At 39.7% G+C, this 17,739-nt stretch overlaps 1 protein-coding gene across 1 annotated transcript in view; it reads right to left on the reverse strand.

Moving 5' to 3' along the window:
* The window catches only part of AMBRA1 (autophagy and beclin 1 regulator 1), a 126,282-nt gene that overhangs the window by 89,895 nt on the left and 18,648 nt on the right, over positions 1 to 17,739 (reverse strand). The window contains exon 8 of the mRNA XM_053945599.1: positions 4,138 to 4,224. Coding sequence (XP_053801574.1) covers positions 4,138 to 4,224 — 87 coding nt within the window. The remainder of the gene's footprint in view (positions 1 to 4,137; positions 4,225 to 17,739) is intronic.

The following is a 17,739-nucleotide window of genomic DNA, read 5'->3' on the forward strand; positions in this document are numbered from 1 at the left end:
TGCTTCTCAGTACTCTCTGGAGCTCACTGATTCATTTATTACCAATCCACTCTAGTAAGCTCAACAAGCATCACTTTTAAGAACCAAGCTCAGTCCCAATGTGAACTCTGCCTGCAATGCCAAACAGCAGCACTGTTCAAATCAACACTGAATAAAGGTGCTGTGGTTTTGATGGTAGTTAGGGAGTACCATGGAATATCAACCAGGAGAAAAAAAGGTTTCACATCTGTAACTACTTTGTAACCTAAATGGTAGGGATTTTATATAGTGGCAATTTCATCAGATCCACTAGGTTAGGTATATGTTAGGTGGAGCTTTAAAAGCCTTGTATTGCACCTGAAAGGAAATCTTTCCTCTGTAATTAACTCTTAATTCTCTCTCATGCATAACTTAGCATTTGTTTGCATCAGCTATCACACACCAGTATTACTCTCTTGAGACAGGTAAACACATACTCTCTTTTCCTACCCTGTGTATATCCACAACTCCTCACACATGTTTTCTGTGACACACTTACTCAGTGTTAAAATCCAGACACCTCAGATGCTTGATTTATCATTTCATTAGCCTTATTTGGTTAGACTTGAATTCTAATTTGGGGGGAGGACAAGTTTAGGACACAGATTACAGGCTCAGGGGTGTAAAAAAGCCAATAAGCATCAAAAGGGTAAGAGTAACACACTCAGCTTGATTCCTCCTGAATCTTTTATGCATTGTTTAATGAGTTAAACCTGTTCATGTTTACATAAAGAAGAAAGCTTTGCTGGACAAACACATCACTGTTCTCTACTCCCCATAAGACTTAATAGGCCAAATACAAAAAAGCAAGGCATTACAGATGCACATTAATAAATGAGGAGCTGCTCTCTTCTGTGGGCTTTTCCATAAGCCAAAACCTTTGTGCATGCCTAAAAAAAAAAAAAATCTACATTGTAATATGTACAGAGAGAAAAAAGAGAAACATGGGAACAAGGCAAACACTGGAAAACATGAACAGTGGTCGCAGCAGTCCAGCAGTGTAACCACTGAAACTTTTCTTTTTCCTTATATAACACCAAGGGAGAATTTTACAGAAGAGTATGAAGAGTGAGTTTAGCAGTCTTCTAAAATTATGCAGGACACCAGAAGAAAAAACATGGTGAGGCCTGTTAGAAGAAAGAGTAGGCAATAAAGAGTGGCCATAACCGATGACAAGATGCCAGATTCAGCTTCCTGACAGCACATGGTGTGTACACTGGATAGACTGTGAAAAAGATCTCCAAAGGCAACACAAGAAGCTGAAGTCTGATATACAGAGAGAAAGGTATAGGAGATAAAATACTTTCTAGCAGCTCAGATGTTTTTTTAGAGATATATCCAACAAACACCCTGTGATGCTTTATACATATATATATAAATGCATATATATATATATATACACACACAGACTGAGAGCATATATAATTCTTATTGAATATTTCTATTTAAAAAAACATTATTGTATGTGTTCTTTGCTGACAGCCTAATTTAATTCTTCTGCAGATTATTTTCTGAGCCCAGTACATATGGAAACTGGAGAGTGACAGAACAACCAAGCTGACCTTAGCGAAGTTCAGCAAGGCCACTGAAAAATACTGCTGCAGTCTACATCAAGATGTTCATTCTAAATCTGAGGGAACGTCAAAAAATATTCTCTCCGCCTCACTGCTGACCTAGGTTATTCAAATATAGCACCATTACAGACAGTAAATGCAGAAACAAAACTAACACATACACATGCTCTCAAAAATATTTTTTTTTCAGATCATGTAGTTTATGTACTCTTTAAAAAAAGACTCCATTGGAGACAGTGCAGTCTTAAGGACGTATATATATTTAAAACACATAAACAGGTATATATATTTAAAACACAGAGATGTTTATTAATAGATACAGATGTGTTTCTTTCACCTTTATTTCACTTTTCCCCCTTGTTATTTAACTTCTCAAAGACATAACTTCACATTTGGAACTTAAGATGCTACAAAAAACCCTTCAAAATGCAGTAACACTCCTTTTAATCACTTTTCAAAATTCTAACTAGTTAAAGGGAACAGTTAAAAACACTAGCTCAGCACACCAGTAAGGTTTATGGAGGAAGACTCTAATCCTATCCCACTCAAACTTCTAGCTAGTACTGATCATGCCTCCATTAATCTCATCCTCTGAAAAGGACAGTGATATTTACTGGAACAAAATAACCCTCTTAGAAGAGTTTCAAAACTGGACTTTTCTTCCAAAGCTCTTTATAAACTTAAGCTACTATAGCTTCTACCACAGAGAACCACTTGAACTGTCACATGAAGAGCCCTGTATCAGTTCTAAAATGTCTTCAAGTAGAAAAATATTTTTGACCATGCCCCTTATGCTAGGAAATGTCTCAGGCATTGATCCATTTTCATACATTTTATTGAGCTTCATCACAGCAGACATCTGCATAAGGGGAAAACAAAATTCAGATACCTAGGCAGGCCCTCCTTTTCTTTTTTAAAAGGCAGCTCCCAGAGAGCTTGAATCAGTTCTTAAAATCTCTGCTCTATCAATCTGCCTGCTTTAGATGAGACATTCCAGAAAAAAGGAATGGTGCACTTCCAGCAATAAAGTAGCTTTTGGCACTCAAAAATTGACCTGAATGTAACAATAGCTTTTAAATTAACATTTGTAGAATATAATTTTCCTCTATCCAGGAAATCAATCCCTTTCCCTGCCATTTAACCAACTGCCATTTAGAAACTTTTAAATTTATCAGCATTTCTGACAAGACCTTCAGCAGTCACCTAGGTGGTTTCCCAAGGATTTTATATACAGGCAGCATACACTACCTTACTTTCACTTTACTACATTTTTGTTTACATCATTCCTAAACCTTTGAATTATATTTATACATTATTATAGATTTAGAATCATTATAGATTTAGAATACAGAAAGTCATCTTTCTTCACGATAAATGGAAAAAAGCCAAATATAAGATTTCACCTCTACAAGGCTTTATCTACAGAGACAATTAGCAAGGAGTTATTTACCAACACAATTATACCATCTGGCCAGTTTGCAACAAAGCCTTTTATTTCAGAACTTGTACTTAAGAGTATCATCTGTATAAAAATGCAGATTTTGTGGTTCATGATGAAGAAAACACCCCCCCCACACCCACCTCCCCAAACCTCACAAAACAACAAACCTCCTTCAGCAACTCAAGATTTAATTTTCAGTGGTATTCCTGTACTCTTCTTTATGATAAATCCTAGTAGCCTTCAATTCACACAGTGATGCAAGAGGTACCCCAAAAGGCTAAATCAGATATATTTTACACTTAGTGAATTTCCTCATTCATAGCTTTCCTAAACCATCTAAAGAAAGCTTATTTGTCATGATTTATTCTTTGAAAGTTTCCAAAGCTGCTTGCTGTTCACGATTCTATCATTTCTTCTGACAGAGTCTTTGGGTCACATTATCCCATCTGTTGCTTTCTTAATACACTAAATAGAAACTGCAAAGATCATTTCTCTCCATTTTTGATAACTGCCACATTTGCTTTTTCTAGTCCTCTGAAACACTCCCACCTCTTTTGAAGATTAAGCAGCACTACAGGTGTTTCTATGCCTAATGTCAATGATTCATGACTTTTCAAAAATAATTGTCAGTATTTTGTTCTTAGTTAAGTATACATAACCTTCTGGCTATGCTCTGTCTTGTACAGATACATTTATGGAGACAATTCATGCTTCCAAGCACGTTGTCTGCTCACACTAGCTTCAAATTCCCTTTACTGCATTCGAGACTATTTGTTTTTTAATTCATTTTTCTTCAAAAGAGATTTTTAATATATTGATACAGCTCATTTACTGTTGGACCTGTTTGCCACCTAGTGTTCTCCATCCCAAATAATTTCATTAATTCTTATGTGTTTACTTCAACAGTAATTCCTTCCTTTTTTCCTCATTTCCCTTCAGACTTAACAGCATCTGCTCACTTGTTTTGCTCTTTCCCCACATCAAGTCATTAAGAAGGAGATAAGTCCAATATTAGAACCACTGCCAGAGGTTTCAGTGAGTTATCCTGAAGTTATGCTTTTGCATATAAAACTTAAATGTCTTTAGACTGCATTTAGATCTTACCTGGCTGGATCTGGGTAGATTGGATGTTCCCGGGATCCTGCTCCATCATAGCGAGATAATGAAATGAGCGAAGACTCCAGCAACCTCCTAGAAAGGAAAAACAAATTAAAACGTCAAAGACCATTCAGGAACATCCCTCCTATATAAGACCTACTTTCTGAAACCTCTTAAGACTATTTCTATCACTAGTGCAGAGAATTCTGCAACATATTGAACCACTCACTGATGGCATGAGTGTTTTCACCACACAGGTATTCAAAGTTTTATGTTCTCACTGCACAGGAGAAAGAACACCTCAGGTAAGGAAGAAGAGTGGTCTAATAACCGCTTCCAAGTTCCAAGAGAAAGATGTAGATGTCACTTCTCTGGAGACAATCCATCCCAATGTGTCAGGTCCATAAACACTACCACTGCATTGGCCATCGGTCAAATTCTTACCTACTCAAAGGTGGCTACACATGGAATGGGCCAGGGATCAGGGGACAAAGAACACACATGTTAACATGTGGACTTTGGGGGCACCACTGGTGTCTATCCATAGTAAGATCTTGAATCTTAGCCTCAAGGCTCTGAAAGAGAGGTTTTCAACTACAAAAAATAAGAATGTTCTTTTCCTCTGTATTGTAATCAGCCACAGGGAGAGATACCAAATATTCACTCAAGAAAAAAATGTATGCAAATGCAGACAAACAGCCTGAATATACAAGAAATGAGACTGAGTCATGAAGGCAGCAGAATCAAAAGTATATAGCAGGAACATGTCCCCCACTCTGACTTCTACATTCACCTCTGTCTAGCTTCTGTCATAAACGAGAGGACAGCACTGTTTCAAGACTGATTCATGTCCTGTTGCAGCCCTTAGATTAACACAAGAGAGATGATTTGGGGCAGGTACAGAAAGTAGAAAAAACAGCTCTCACAGTTTATAAGATTGCTGAGCTCCCTTTCAAGTCTTTCTACCTCAGAGCTCCTGCTAAATTTTGTGTTCCAGTCTGTAACTTAATTAAAGCGGTTGTGGTTTGAAAGCCAAAGCAGCCCAACACCACATCTGTTCTACTCACACACAGAGCTGTTGAGAAAGATTTGAATCTTTCAGTCTTAGCCCCACACTCATAATAATCCATTAGCCTTTGCAGTGCAGGACAGCAAGTATCAACACAGGAAGAAGGAAGAAGGACCAGATAAAATCCACAGCCAAACTCCCATGTCTAGCCACATAAAGACAGCAGAATTGCAAATGAGAAGTCTTTTTTTCTAGCAGCAGCCCACCCATCAGGTTCTCAAGAAAACATTTTACTGTCTTCCAGCAAATAAAATAAATTTACTTTAATTTTACATTATAGATTTAGAATACAGAAAACAGTGAGAGATTGCTTCAGTTTCCCAGTTGGAAAGGTGTGTGTCAGCTCGAGAAACTTGCTGCAAAGTACTAGGACTATGCATATGGCAAGAAATCCTGTCCTTTCTAGCACAAAGTTGTTTGGCAACTACTTGTCTTATTCAAGAACAGTTACTAAATCTCTCAAACTTTGAGTTTAATTAATTCCCTGGTTCCTAGGTTATTGAGTCACAAGCTTTAACATTCAATACTGCTAGATTTTATGAATCCCTTGGCTATCCAAAAAGTCCTTATAACTTCACTTCTGCCTTACCAAACCCTTCCTTCTGCTCCAACTACATATGTGCAAAAAGCAGCCAATCCAGAATGAACAGTGTTACAGCTTTATGAGGTATACCTGAAGTCCTGTATCTGTGAGGTTTACAGATATACCTATTACTTCCATCACATATAAACTGCTTTAACTCATTCTAGGGGAAAGGTAGACAGAATAAAATTAGCAGAAGGGATATTCTACCTATTCAGGCAGCTGGTCCCTTCTAAACCACTGGCTCAGAGTTCAGAGAGGTTACAGCCACTGCAATACCAACATGCTTTTGAGAAATCTGCTTTTCTAAGCTGCTCCAAGAACAGCATTTTGCAAGCAACCTGAATATGCCAATGCTGCCACCTTACTGGAACATCCAGCCTGATCACTGGACTTAGTCAAGGCGAAAGAGCACTTTCAGGAATCTATACTTCTCACCACTACACTGCAACAGATCCTTGAAATATATATTTGAAGAGTCTTGCTATAGCAGGTACTTGGCACCTCAGATGAGAATGGGGTACAGGTTACCTTACTAACCAACAGTTGCCTGAGCCCCAGGATGGCCAAATGTCCAGGTAAAGAGACCTCCTCCAGGCTTCAACAGCCCTGTGCCATTACCTGAACAGGCTGCAACTCCATCCCATGCAGCAACAGAAGCTGCTACAGCAGGAGCATCTCCTTCACCAGAAGGGCTCCCTTGGAAAACCAGCAGTTACTGGTTTGTAAGGATCAGGATTACGGACACTCTGTTAAATACATTCCCCAGAACCCTCTCTGAGCTTGCACTGTCCAAGTTGAATGGTCTCAGTTAAGATGGCCTTTCCAGTAGAGCCTTCCAAGCCTGCCAAGAACAAATCCAGCTCCTTCACTACCTCACACTGAAGCACACAGGCCACATACCAGGGCCACATTCAGATCATGTGGACAAAGATAATTAATTCAGTTAACAGTAACTGCTAAAAGCCAGAGCTGATTTTAAGACTGATTAGTAGCTGTTAATTATCCTACAACTGTGCCCTCTCAGATCACAGAGCAATGAACAGAGGGATATAAATACACATAACAGGCAAAAAATCCAAACTAAGGCAACAAGCAAGCTCATGAGATCCAGACAGACCATTTCTGCTTAATGCTCCAGAGAATAACAATACCTGTACTGAAGCAGAGTACTAAGCATAAATAAAATCCATTTTTAACTAACTCATTCTAGACTTAGCCCTTGAGACCCAAAGTTACAAATTTAAATGCATTTAGTACTGTCAAATGGGTTCAATAATAGATACACTGCTATAATCATCAAAGTGTCTCATCTGCGTCACTGGTAATGTAACCTATTGTCCCTCAGGAAGGTGCAGATAAATATTCTTTAAGTAAGTAATGCTGTACTCTGCCAAGTCTTTGGTGTCACAATCATAGCTTCTGGCACCCAAAATCCCAAAAGAGACACAAACTATTTGTTTTCAGTAAAGCCAAAGTGTAAGGTAGTCCAATATCCTATCACAGTAAACCTAAGGTTGGGAACAATTCTGCTAAGGAGAACAAACATAATCCGTGGATGAAGAGAAGTAGCTCTGTTGCAGTAAACTGTTAGCCACTAAACATTCAAGTTTCCAACAGAGAAGCATGAAAAGAGAGAACAGAAATGCATATTGCTTGCATCTCCTTTTGAAACATTTCAGCAGATCATGCTTGACTCCTGAATCCTCTCTGCAGCTTACAGCAACCTCCTCCTCTCCCACATCCCCCATTTCTGCTATCCAGATAGGTAACAGGCTAACACTACATTCTATGGAAGCAATTGCTCCACTATCTCTGTCTAGACAATATGAAATTGTCACAAATGACATCTAAAGTACAATTAGCAGAGAAACTGCAATTTCTACTCTCTTCCCCCGCTCACCATGAAAAAAAAAATCACCCATTATCATCCTCCAGGTTGTCAGTCAATCCTGCAAATGATGAAAATTAACTCTGCTCACCCTGAGAGATGCTTCTGTTCCAGCTTGCTAAATTAGGAGGAGGGGGGATTGTAGTTTTTGTTTGGTTTATTTTTTTTATTAAAACTACTACAAGATATAAATTGCTTCTGTTCAGCAGCATTGAAATCTCAACTCTCTGATTGAGATCAGACTTTTCCTGTCAGACATCAACAGCTCTGGAACTGCTGCTCTATACTTGCACTGTTAACTCAGGTCTGCAGCAATCACTAGCAAGGGGGTAAAGGAAGCAGACTCCAAGTTACAGGACACCTCTAGACAAGGGAGAGAGAAAGAGTGCACAGATATAAGACATTACGAGCAGAAAAGGGAGAATTTTCAGGAATGAAGCTGAAGCTGAATCCCCTTTTCAAAGGGAAAAAGCTCATGAAGCAATCTCCTCATAGCACATCAGCCATTGGACTATACCTCCATTCTCCCCACGGGGATGAGGATCAACACCAAAGCCTTTTGGGATAGAGTGATTCATTTCAGCAGGTTTTGAGAAGATACTTAACTGCAGCAAATTTAACTTTTCAGTAATAGTTTCTAAGGATATGCAGTCCTACACCACATCTTATGTTTGCTGTCACAGCATAAGCATTATTGAGTAACGCTACTCCAAGAGACACTGAGGGAAGGGTTTTTCTCCCCATCCAAAACGGAGGTGTTAACAAACAGCACTGAGGTTGTTTCCTTAGAATCAAAGGGGTGTTCAGTCAGCTGCCATCCTCCTAAGCTGCTTTACACCAACAACCAGGGCAAATCAGTAAAATGAAGCACTCTAAGGACAGCAATCACACCTACCCCTCCCCTACTCCCAGCCTTCAGCTATGAGAAGAGCTTAAAACAGAAAATTCCTAGTTATCCTTTGAAGGAAAAGTATATTGATGACTCTTGGCAGCCTCTGATTTTCCTCCCCTGGTTTTATGTCTTCCCTGAAAAGACTTTTATATTGCATAATGCCCATTTGGAGGTGAAAATTATCACACTACATATTACATCTCCTTTTCAGCCCTCCAATTTACAGCCAGCACTCAGTTCCCCTGAGCACTCATCCCTGTGAATGTGCTCCTGTGGTTTCTCTTAAGAAGGTAAAGAATAGCAACAGTTTAAAACTAGATTCCCTTCAATCATCTTTCTCTTACAGCCAGGCAATGCATAACCTAAAGATAATGAGAAGGATAAAGCATGAAAACAGCTGAATGTTCTTCAGTGTCCAATAACACCAATACCCTCCCTCAAACCTTATTCCTGGAGATCAATTATAAGCCTTGATAGAGCACTAGAAAACTATTTTAAATAAAAATCTCAAACAACCCAATCCACTGGCTTGGATATTCTTTCTTTCCCTGTTCTCAGAGGAATAGGAAAAAATTATTTCAGACATCTGTATTGTGTTTCCTACTTTCAAAAAGCAAACTGAAATCACGTAAGCAGAAACCATCAAGCATTTTGTTCCACAGCTTCATTTTCCATAAAAGTTTTGTAGTCCTTGTCAAACAGAAAAACACTATTGCTCTTCACCAGTTTCATATTCAAGCTTAAAATAAAAAAGCAATCAGTATGCAGTTCTAAAGATTGCCTGAAAAAATGAGTTCTAAAATTAAGTTTTTAACATAATCTGCTCTGATACCTCTAAGCTAACATTTCTAGACTGCTTCAGCTTTCACATGGTTATGGTTAGACATATTTAGCCTAGCATCAAGACTGGAGTAAGACAGGTCAGAAACAGATGATTAAGAGAGAAAATATAGTCAAACAAAAGGATCAAGCTTTTCTTAAGATAGTTGTAACCATCTGCAAGAGATAAATAACCTGAGAATATCACTACTCATTAAAACCTCAACCGTCACTTCTGCAGTTCTGAGCAAGCTGCTCCATACCCTTGTTCACATCTGTGCCAAACAATTCATTCTCAGTGAGGAACTAGAATTGGTGGCTGTCTTTCTATGCAAACCCTGTTAGGCATCCTTTTCGTCACCTTTTTTTTAAAGTTATTCCATACAATGAGCAGCCTTTACAAGATAATTTCTTTTTTTTAGGGAAAGCAAAGATGCAATATGTGATCAGAGACAAGTTCCAAACACAGCCTTTGTAGAATACTTTGACCTGCTTGTGGGAAATAACTTATGTTAACTCTGAAGGTGCAACTAGGGACAGAGAAGACATCCTTCCCAGCTGCAGGTGCAGAGTTGTTCTGTCTATATAAGGCAGAAGTTATCACAGAAAGTGATTGTTTCCCCTTCACTGATTCTGGGTAAGAATCCTGCAGAAAATAAACTGTAAGGATTTCTCAGAAAAGAGACAGCACGTAAGGTCTTCAGCCAAGATGGGAAGGAATGCAGAGAAAAAGTACACAATTACAGAACACAAGGAAATGTCAGTAAGAGTTTGAGCAGCAGAAATGAGCACTGGGAATTGAGTTCTCCTAATTAGAAGATGTGGAGCAGAGTTTCAAGAAAAATATGGTTAATTAACCCTTTAAAGTTACTTCAATTTAACTAGAAAGTAACACCACATAATGAATTGTGCTATTACTGCACCTCCCCTCTTGGATTAGGAACTCCAATTTCCATTTACCACCTGATGCTGCAGGAACTACACAGCAACTTTAGAGCTCATCACAGGGAAAGTGGGTCACTTTACAAAAAGTGACAGATTCTTTTAAGACTCAAGGCTGCATTGTTAATCTATTACTTCACCTGCTGAAAAAGGCCATGCATGCATCAGAACAAAATATGAATGAGCATTATGGAGAGGTCCTCATCATACAGCATCTCGGGAATGATTAGTTCATAATTTCAACAAGCAAGAGGGAACACACATCCATGACAGACATTAAAAGGGTCAAGACCAGCTACAGCAAGCAGCATTAATTAGTTTTGGCAACAGGTCCAACATTAAAAGAACAATGAAAGACCTTGCACTTCCATTTTGCAGGGGCAAAATCCTTGAGCGACAGGAGGGGAGAAGAAATTAAAATCAGTTCAAACTACTGCACATGCTATTTTGCTCTACAGTGGCAGTTGCACACCAGTGCCCAGGACGGGGCAGGTACCCGTGCCAAACCGAAGACAGACATCATATTTCTCCACCTAGACCCTTAACAAAACACCATTATACCGAAATTCATCTAGAGGGTATGGGTTTCTAGTTATCATAATGTTTAAAAGCATGGCCAGAACATAGCCAATACACTGAACTCTCTCAGCCTGCAGACAGCTTTACTCTTCTGAGAACTCTTCTGCCTACCTTCATCTGTATGACTGCTTCAAATTCTCCTTGTTCTGGGAGTTCCCAACACCACAGACTCTGTGGACAGCAGAAATCTCTGCTTACCCACGCACAGAGATCTGCGTCAGCTTCTGGGATAATTACATACAACTCCTGTTTCTCCATAGGGAATGGAAGAGGAGGTGTCTTTCTTGAGGGAGCAGAAGCCATACTGTTATCCCCATAGGTTTCTAAGGCTATGAAAACAGAGGTCTCATTCCAAATCAAGCAATCCCTTTAAAATGCTGTTGTTCATGCTGGAGTAAAAAAGAAAGTCAGGTCAACAAATGACTGGCAGGGTAGCTCAGTCACTTAGTCCAGCCTTCCCATTTCAGGAAGAGAGAGGAATGATTTCATATTAATGCATTTCAAGCAGAAAAATGAGTCAGTTTCCTGGCAGATACAGAACCCTGTTTATTTACAGCCTTCAGTTTCAGCAGGTGCTCTTTCAAGAAGAGCAAAGGAGGAGGTCACTTACATCATCACACAAACAGCCATTTGGTGCAATCAGTTAAATATGTATGTGGAAAATGTTTAAAATGCATGTTAGCTATTCAACAGACCAGAACAGCTCAACTGGAGAAAGCTAGAGTCATCACTCTTTTGGTTACAGTTGTATTACTTAGTTAGATCACAGGTCTCCCTCTCTCCTCTTGCTCCAGGCCCACAGATTAGATGAATGCTGCCCTACTGCAAGTTCTCCAGCCCAGATTCTGTAATAAGGACAAAATAAATGGATACAGGCACTTTGTCCCCAGACACACCACACTGTGAGAATTTCCAAAGAGCATGAAGAGTGAGTGCACACATGAAGTATATGTAAATTGAATGCATATCTAAAAATTACAGGGTTTAATTACAATAAAAAGGCACACTACAATGCTAACATCTCCAGCTCTTCGCCACAGTGAAGCTACAGAGAGGTTTTAGATGAGCAAGTAGGCCTGAAACAGAAGGTTTCAGAGAGATTTAAGAGAGCCCGCCCAAAGCTTGTTTCTTGGCAAAAACCAAAACCAAATTGAAACTTAGACACTGTTTTAAGGTGACTTACCTGAAGCCAGACTATAAGCTGTAAAAATCACAGCTAGATAGTTTAGGCACGTCACAGACCTCCATTAACTGTAAGCTGAGCATTATCCCCTAGATAGAACACAATTACATGAACTCAAGACACATAGGTAAAAGAACAGAAACAGGAGCAACTGTACCTGGTCAAGTGAGCCTGTCTGGACATGCTGCCCACCCTGCAGCAGCTGGATCAGGTGGCTGCAGGGAAAGTATGTGCAGACAGCAGAGGAGACAGACACCCTAACAAAGGATGGCTTTCAAGAGAGGGAAGCTATTCACACTTCTTCCCTCTCTGCAGGAAAGCTGAGAACTGATATGTTTTATGGTATCCTCAAATAGCTATCTGTTTGAAGTCAGCTGTCTTTAAACTTCTGAGCAATTTGTGTTTATTCAAGATCTTTGGTCTACAGTCACCTCATATATGCATTCCTCAAAAAAAAAACAAACAACCTCACAAAAAAACCTGCCCAAAACAACAACCAACACCAACAAAAAAAAAAAAAAAACCACAATCCAATAAACACACACACACAAAACCACTACCAAAAAACCCTAAATCCCCACTCAACTCTAAATGTCAATAGAAGCAAAAATAATAGCATATACCTCTACCATTCTCACTAAAACATCACTTTAATTCAAATTTAGTAAGCTTCCTTCCTGTCACACTGCAGCAGGTGAAACTCCAGAACAGTTCCCACAGTAAAGACACTTGTAGGGAAAGAGGTTTCTGTTGCCTAGAAATTGCAGAGGAATAAACGTTACCCATTTATTTTATAGGTGAACTCCTCATTGCTGTGCCTGGACTAATAAGAGGGGTGGAATAAGGGCAGTGATTCAAATGGGAAAATACCGTGAAGGTATTTGAGGAGGAGTTATTTCTATACCTGCCTAGTTTGCAAGTCAAGCTGCTACAAGAGGAACATGGGGAAAAGAATTTCTTTTAGTCTGCTACAGTCATTGCTGCATATTTAAATTCAGGCCAAGAAAAAGAAAAAGCAGCTTATGCCTTTCTGCGAGTTTGGCGAAGGCTGCAGGTACATGTCCAGCTTTCCAAAGCACTGCGAGAAACTCAGCAGCAGGGAGTGACCTCTATCAGTTACTGCAAGGAGGGAAAGCACAAGACATCATCCTTCTCACCCACCAGCTCTCAGTGAAGAAGAATAGGGCTTTAGCAACCTTACATTATTCTTAAATCAGGAAACTAGCAAAGGCAGGGGAAGGAATATTTGTGCAAGAAAACAGACACTTCTTTCACTTGTTTTTCTAGATAACTAACAGAATACTAAAGAGCTCAAACTTTTACAACTTCAGAAGAAGTCTTTCCTGTCCACACAGAGACAGCAGGCTTGGTCTGGGAAAAAAACCCACAAAGCTGGAAGGGTGACTGTAATTACCCCAGAGTTCACATAGGCATCAACTGACCATTTAGATATCATGGCAGCTTCTCCTATAGTTCAGGTTATGTTTACAGTCTCATGATAAAACTAATTCGTATTTTCCATTTTCAGTAAAGGCCAAACAATACTCACCAAGTTTGTCCACAGCCTGCACATCTCACACATAAACAGTGCTAATTACCATGTTTAAATGTTCATGTCACCTTCAGACTATAATTTCACTTTATGTTCACAACAGACAAATTAGGTCTTTCTCACTCTTACATGTCCTGGCTAACATTTACAGAAATCATTCCCATACCACACAGTTCTGGCTTTCTCTCCTCAAGCACGTCTTCCCAAGCACAAACCCAAACCTCTTCTCTCTGCTGGCAAATCCATTTCTAACTTCCATTTACCCCAATACTCTCACTAACTGCTGAGATATTACTTATCTCTATCACCACCATTTTCAAGAATAGTAACAAAGCATCTTTGGAATTATTTCTTACCAAGCCTGATAACAGCACAGCATAAAACTCTTCTAAAACTATCACAGTGCACATGGAGGCTACAAGGCTTGTCAGAAAAATCCTTCCTTCCACACCACCAGTAAGATCTACACACCATAACTTTAAACAAAATACTGAGCTCAAACTACAAACGGCAGGACACAAGACTAGCAAGGTTTTCACAAGTAATGGGTCTGGACAAAAAGAGTCAAGAAAATTATGTTGGGGAGGTCTATTTAGATTTAGCACAGACCATACTCCCACCACTGTGCAGTCTGAGCCAGTCTCTTCTCCACAGCTCAGGTGGGCCCCTCTGTTCAAGCCTCCCTTTCTCTGTGAACTCAACACCACTGCCACAATATATATTAAATACTTGAATAAGGAAGCCACAACTGCTGTAAGTAATTAGGAAAAAAATAGCAACTACAAAGATTTTTGAGAAATAAGGAATGGAACAAAAGGCAGAATACACTAGGTATGTGTTCTGTCTTCACCATAAGACATATTTGTAGCTTTACATAAGGTAATTCCCTCCTGCTTTAGTTCCTTTCCCCCAAAAAGTAAAGTGAGTAGCACTACCCTCTGCTCTGATTTTGATAGCCAATGTCAGTCACAGATCTGGGTCTTCCCAGGCAATTCTGTATCCATGGCAGGGGACAAGGAAGTGTTCTGGTTGTTTAGTTTTTAAAGCAAAGATATGAGTGACATACACCCTTTCATACAGTGCTTTGCACAGTGAGAAAAGTTACCAGAAGTCAGTACATGCAGAGATCCGATCAGCCTTGGTCATTTACATCAAAAACCAGACCTGCACATAAGAAGCTCAGGCTCTGCCAGCATGAACTCAGGAACAAAAGCTGCAAAAGTGACTGTACTCTTTTCCATTACATATACAGCACTGATCACTGTTGGGCAGGAATGGGGCTGCTACTACCCTGTCAATCTACTTTAACCATAGACTGGTCCCAATTCTATCTCAAGTCAGCACTGTTTCTACAACTTAGAGCAGGAAGAGGCATCCCCTCAAGGCCTTGAGCAAACTGTACCCATTTGCACTAGAAAAAAAACCAAACCCAACACAAAGAATCCCCGAACATATTCTCTGCCTTATGGAAAAGCTCCAAAATTCAGGTAATAGCTCAAGGCATACTTGAGGAAGAGAATAAACAGAGCCCTGGGGAAAAAGTGACTGCCCAGATTCCAACCAACATCTGCCAAGCAAGCCTCCAGAAAACAAGCTCCATATTACAAAAGTTGTCCGAGGGGGTGAACAGCCATTAAAATGAAAACAAAACCTTTGAGAAGGGAGATTACAAAAAAGGTTTGCTCCAGGCTTGGTAGGCAGTAAGCAAGAAGTCCAGACAAATTCTACAAGGTCTTATAGAGCTCTAACTCCCGAGCATTTACACATCAGAAAGACAAAATACCTGTCTCACCTTCGATCCACATCTATCTCTTTCAAACCCTTACAAAAGCCAAAAGGATAAGCTCCTCTCTTGCTTGCACTCTGTATCAGAGCCATTTCCCATCTGGATCCCCGCATTTGTGCCTTTCTCCAAACACTGAAGAACTTGCAATTGTATGGTAACTACAGCAATAAGCTGCCGTTTGGGAGTGGGGAGGGTCCTCAAGCTACCCTTCAAATAAGAACTCGGAAACTTTCAGGTTAGGAAAGGAGACAGAAAGGAGCAGAAGCAACATTACCCCCTTGTGGCAGCAAAGCAATATGGAAATAAGGTCTGAGAAATTCAGGGGAACAGACTAGGTGTTTCTCTTCATAGCTGCTGTAAGGAGAGCTGTATGCGGCCAGAAATGTCATCGACGCTGAAGAGAAATGGGATGAGCTGGAGTCACTGTACTACATGTGACTGGGTTCACATCACATAGCAAGAACAAGGCAGGAGGGACCAGAGTCCTCAAACGAGACCTGACAAAATGAAAGACACAGATTTGTCCCTGGACCCTGGTACATGGTTCTAGGGAAGATGGTTTCACATGTCACTTGCACACAGTGCATCCAACAGACTAAAATACAGCAAAGCCTTTGGTAAGCTGTGCCAACTTCAACAGGTCAAATATTTGCACAGCACAGTGGACTCTGCCTTTCATACACTCACGAACAAAATAAAGGAGTTTATACAAGGGTCCCCAGACAAGAATTTCCCCACTTCACACACGCTCACTCCTTTCTGCCTGTATGCATGACAAAAGTATCACTCAGGATGGTTCAAAAGACTTCTCAGATTTTCAGGTAATTGCAATAATGTGTCTTGTCTGTCAAACTAAATAGATGAGGCAAGGTGAAAACATTATGCATTCATAAAATGCAGGCACAGAGTTACTCATACCACAGCCTACAGAATTTGACCTCTGGAATGAGTGCAGTGGAGTGGTTAGAGAAGTTCAACATAATTGCCAGACAAAGCTTCTTCATGGAAGAATAAGGATGATAACCATTTCCTTGTGAACCATAAGTTTCATGCAAACCTGCCTGACAACAGAATAGAACACACCTTTCATGTGCAGTAATGTACTCAAATCTCTAGACAAAATAAACAGGTAAACCAGATTAAAATTATCCCTCTCATGTATTACAAGCAGTTAAATCTATAGAGGACAATTTTCCTCTTCCTTCTTTTCCCCATCTATAGGAATTGTTTCACTGAATAAGGTTTGAAATATGCTAGCAGGGACACACATTGCTACTTGCTCCTTGCATACAGAACTCAGAAACAAAAAATAAATTTATAACCTAATTATTTTCTTTTTTTTTTCTAAAACCCCTACACTAATTCTATAGATGTCACTTGTGTCATACTAAAATAGCCAAAGAGAAAATCTGAATCAGTTTTATTAGCCAGCATTGTACTATACCTAGCATTAACTGCTGTATTGATACATATTTCAGCAGAGATCACTAAGAGATCACTGCTAGATTCTGTCTTAAGAAGGTAGCACCAGCTCCTCTCAAATAAGCAGCTAACTAGAAGAATCCTCTTTCATTCCCTGTTCAACTTTTCATTATCAACCTGAATTGGCCCAGAAAGCAACAATGGCTTTAAGTACTTAGAAGATCATCTCCCTCACTGAGATTACAGTACTAATACAAGACCTCCTCAACCCATTTTTAAATTAACAGGTAGTTATAAAAAAATTAAACTAGCTATCATCTGTTGCTCAGTTATCCTTCCTTTATCCACATCTTTCCAACAGCTTCTATAACCAATTTTTGCAGCACGTTTCACATGGCAACTTCAGAGATTTCTGAGATTCTTTTCACTTTCATGTTAAAAGTGAGGCAAAGACATCCACAGGGGAAAACTCCCTACATTTGAAATAAGGAAATCAGTGTGGAGAACCTCAAAAAAGCTGAAACTCAGTCTCATGAACTTTTGCTTAACTTAGACCATAAACTTTCCCCAAATTCATGCCTCACCAGCACAACTTCAAGAAGCACACAGCTCAATGCCACACTGCTTTCAGGCCAGGCTGAATGTGATGGGACTCCTTGTATTGCTGAGGCTCTCAGTGACATGCTTCTCCTAAAAGAGGTGCCAGAGCTGTTAGGTAGCAATGGTGCCATTACATGCTTATTAATGCCTTTGTGATCAGTCCAAGATAATTAGCCTATGATCATCAGAAAGAGCAGAATTCTCTCCTTACCCAGCTGACATATTTGCATCAACAGAATTCAGAGAACAGCCTTCACTAAACTACGCTATTAACTTAATTGACCCTCAAT

Source organism: Vidua chalybeata, chromosome 6 (genome assembly GCF_026979565.1).
Source record: "Vidua chalybeata isolate OUT-0048 chromosome 6, bVidCha1 merged haplotype, whole genome shotgun sequence".
NCBI classification, from domain to species: Eukaryota; Metazoa; Chordata; class Aves; order Passeriformes; family Viduidae; genus Vidua; species Vidua chalybeata.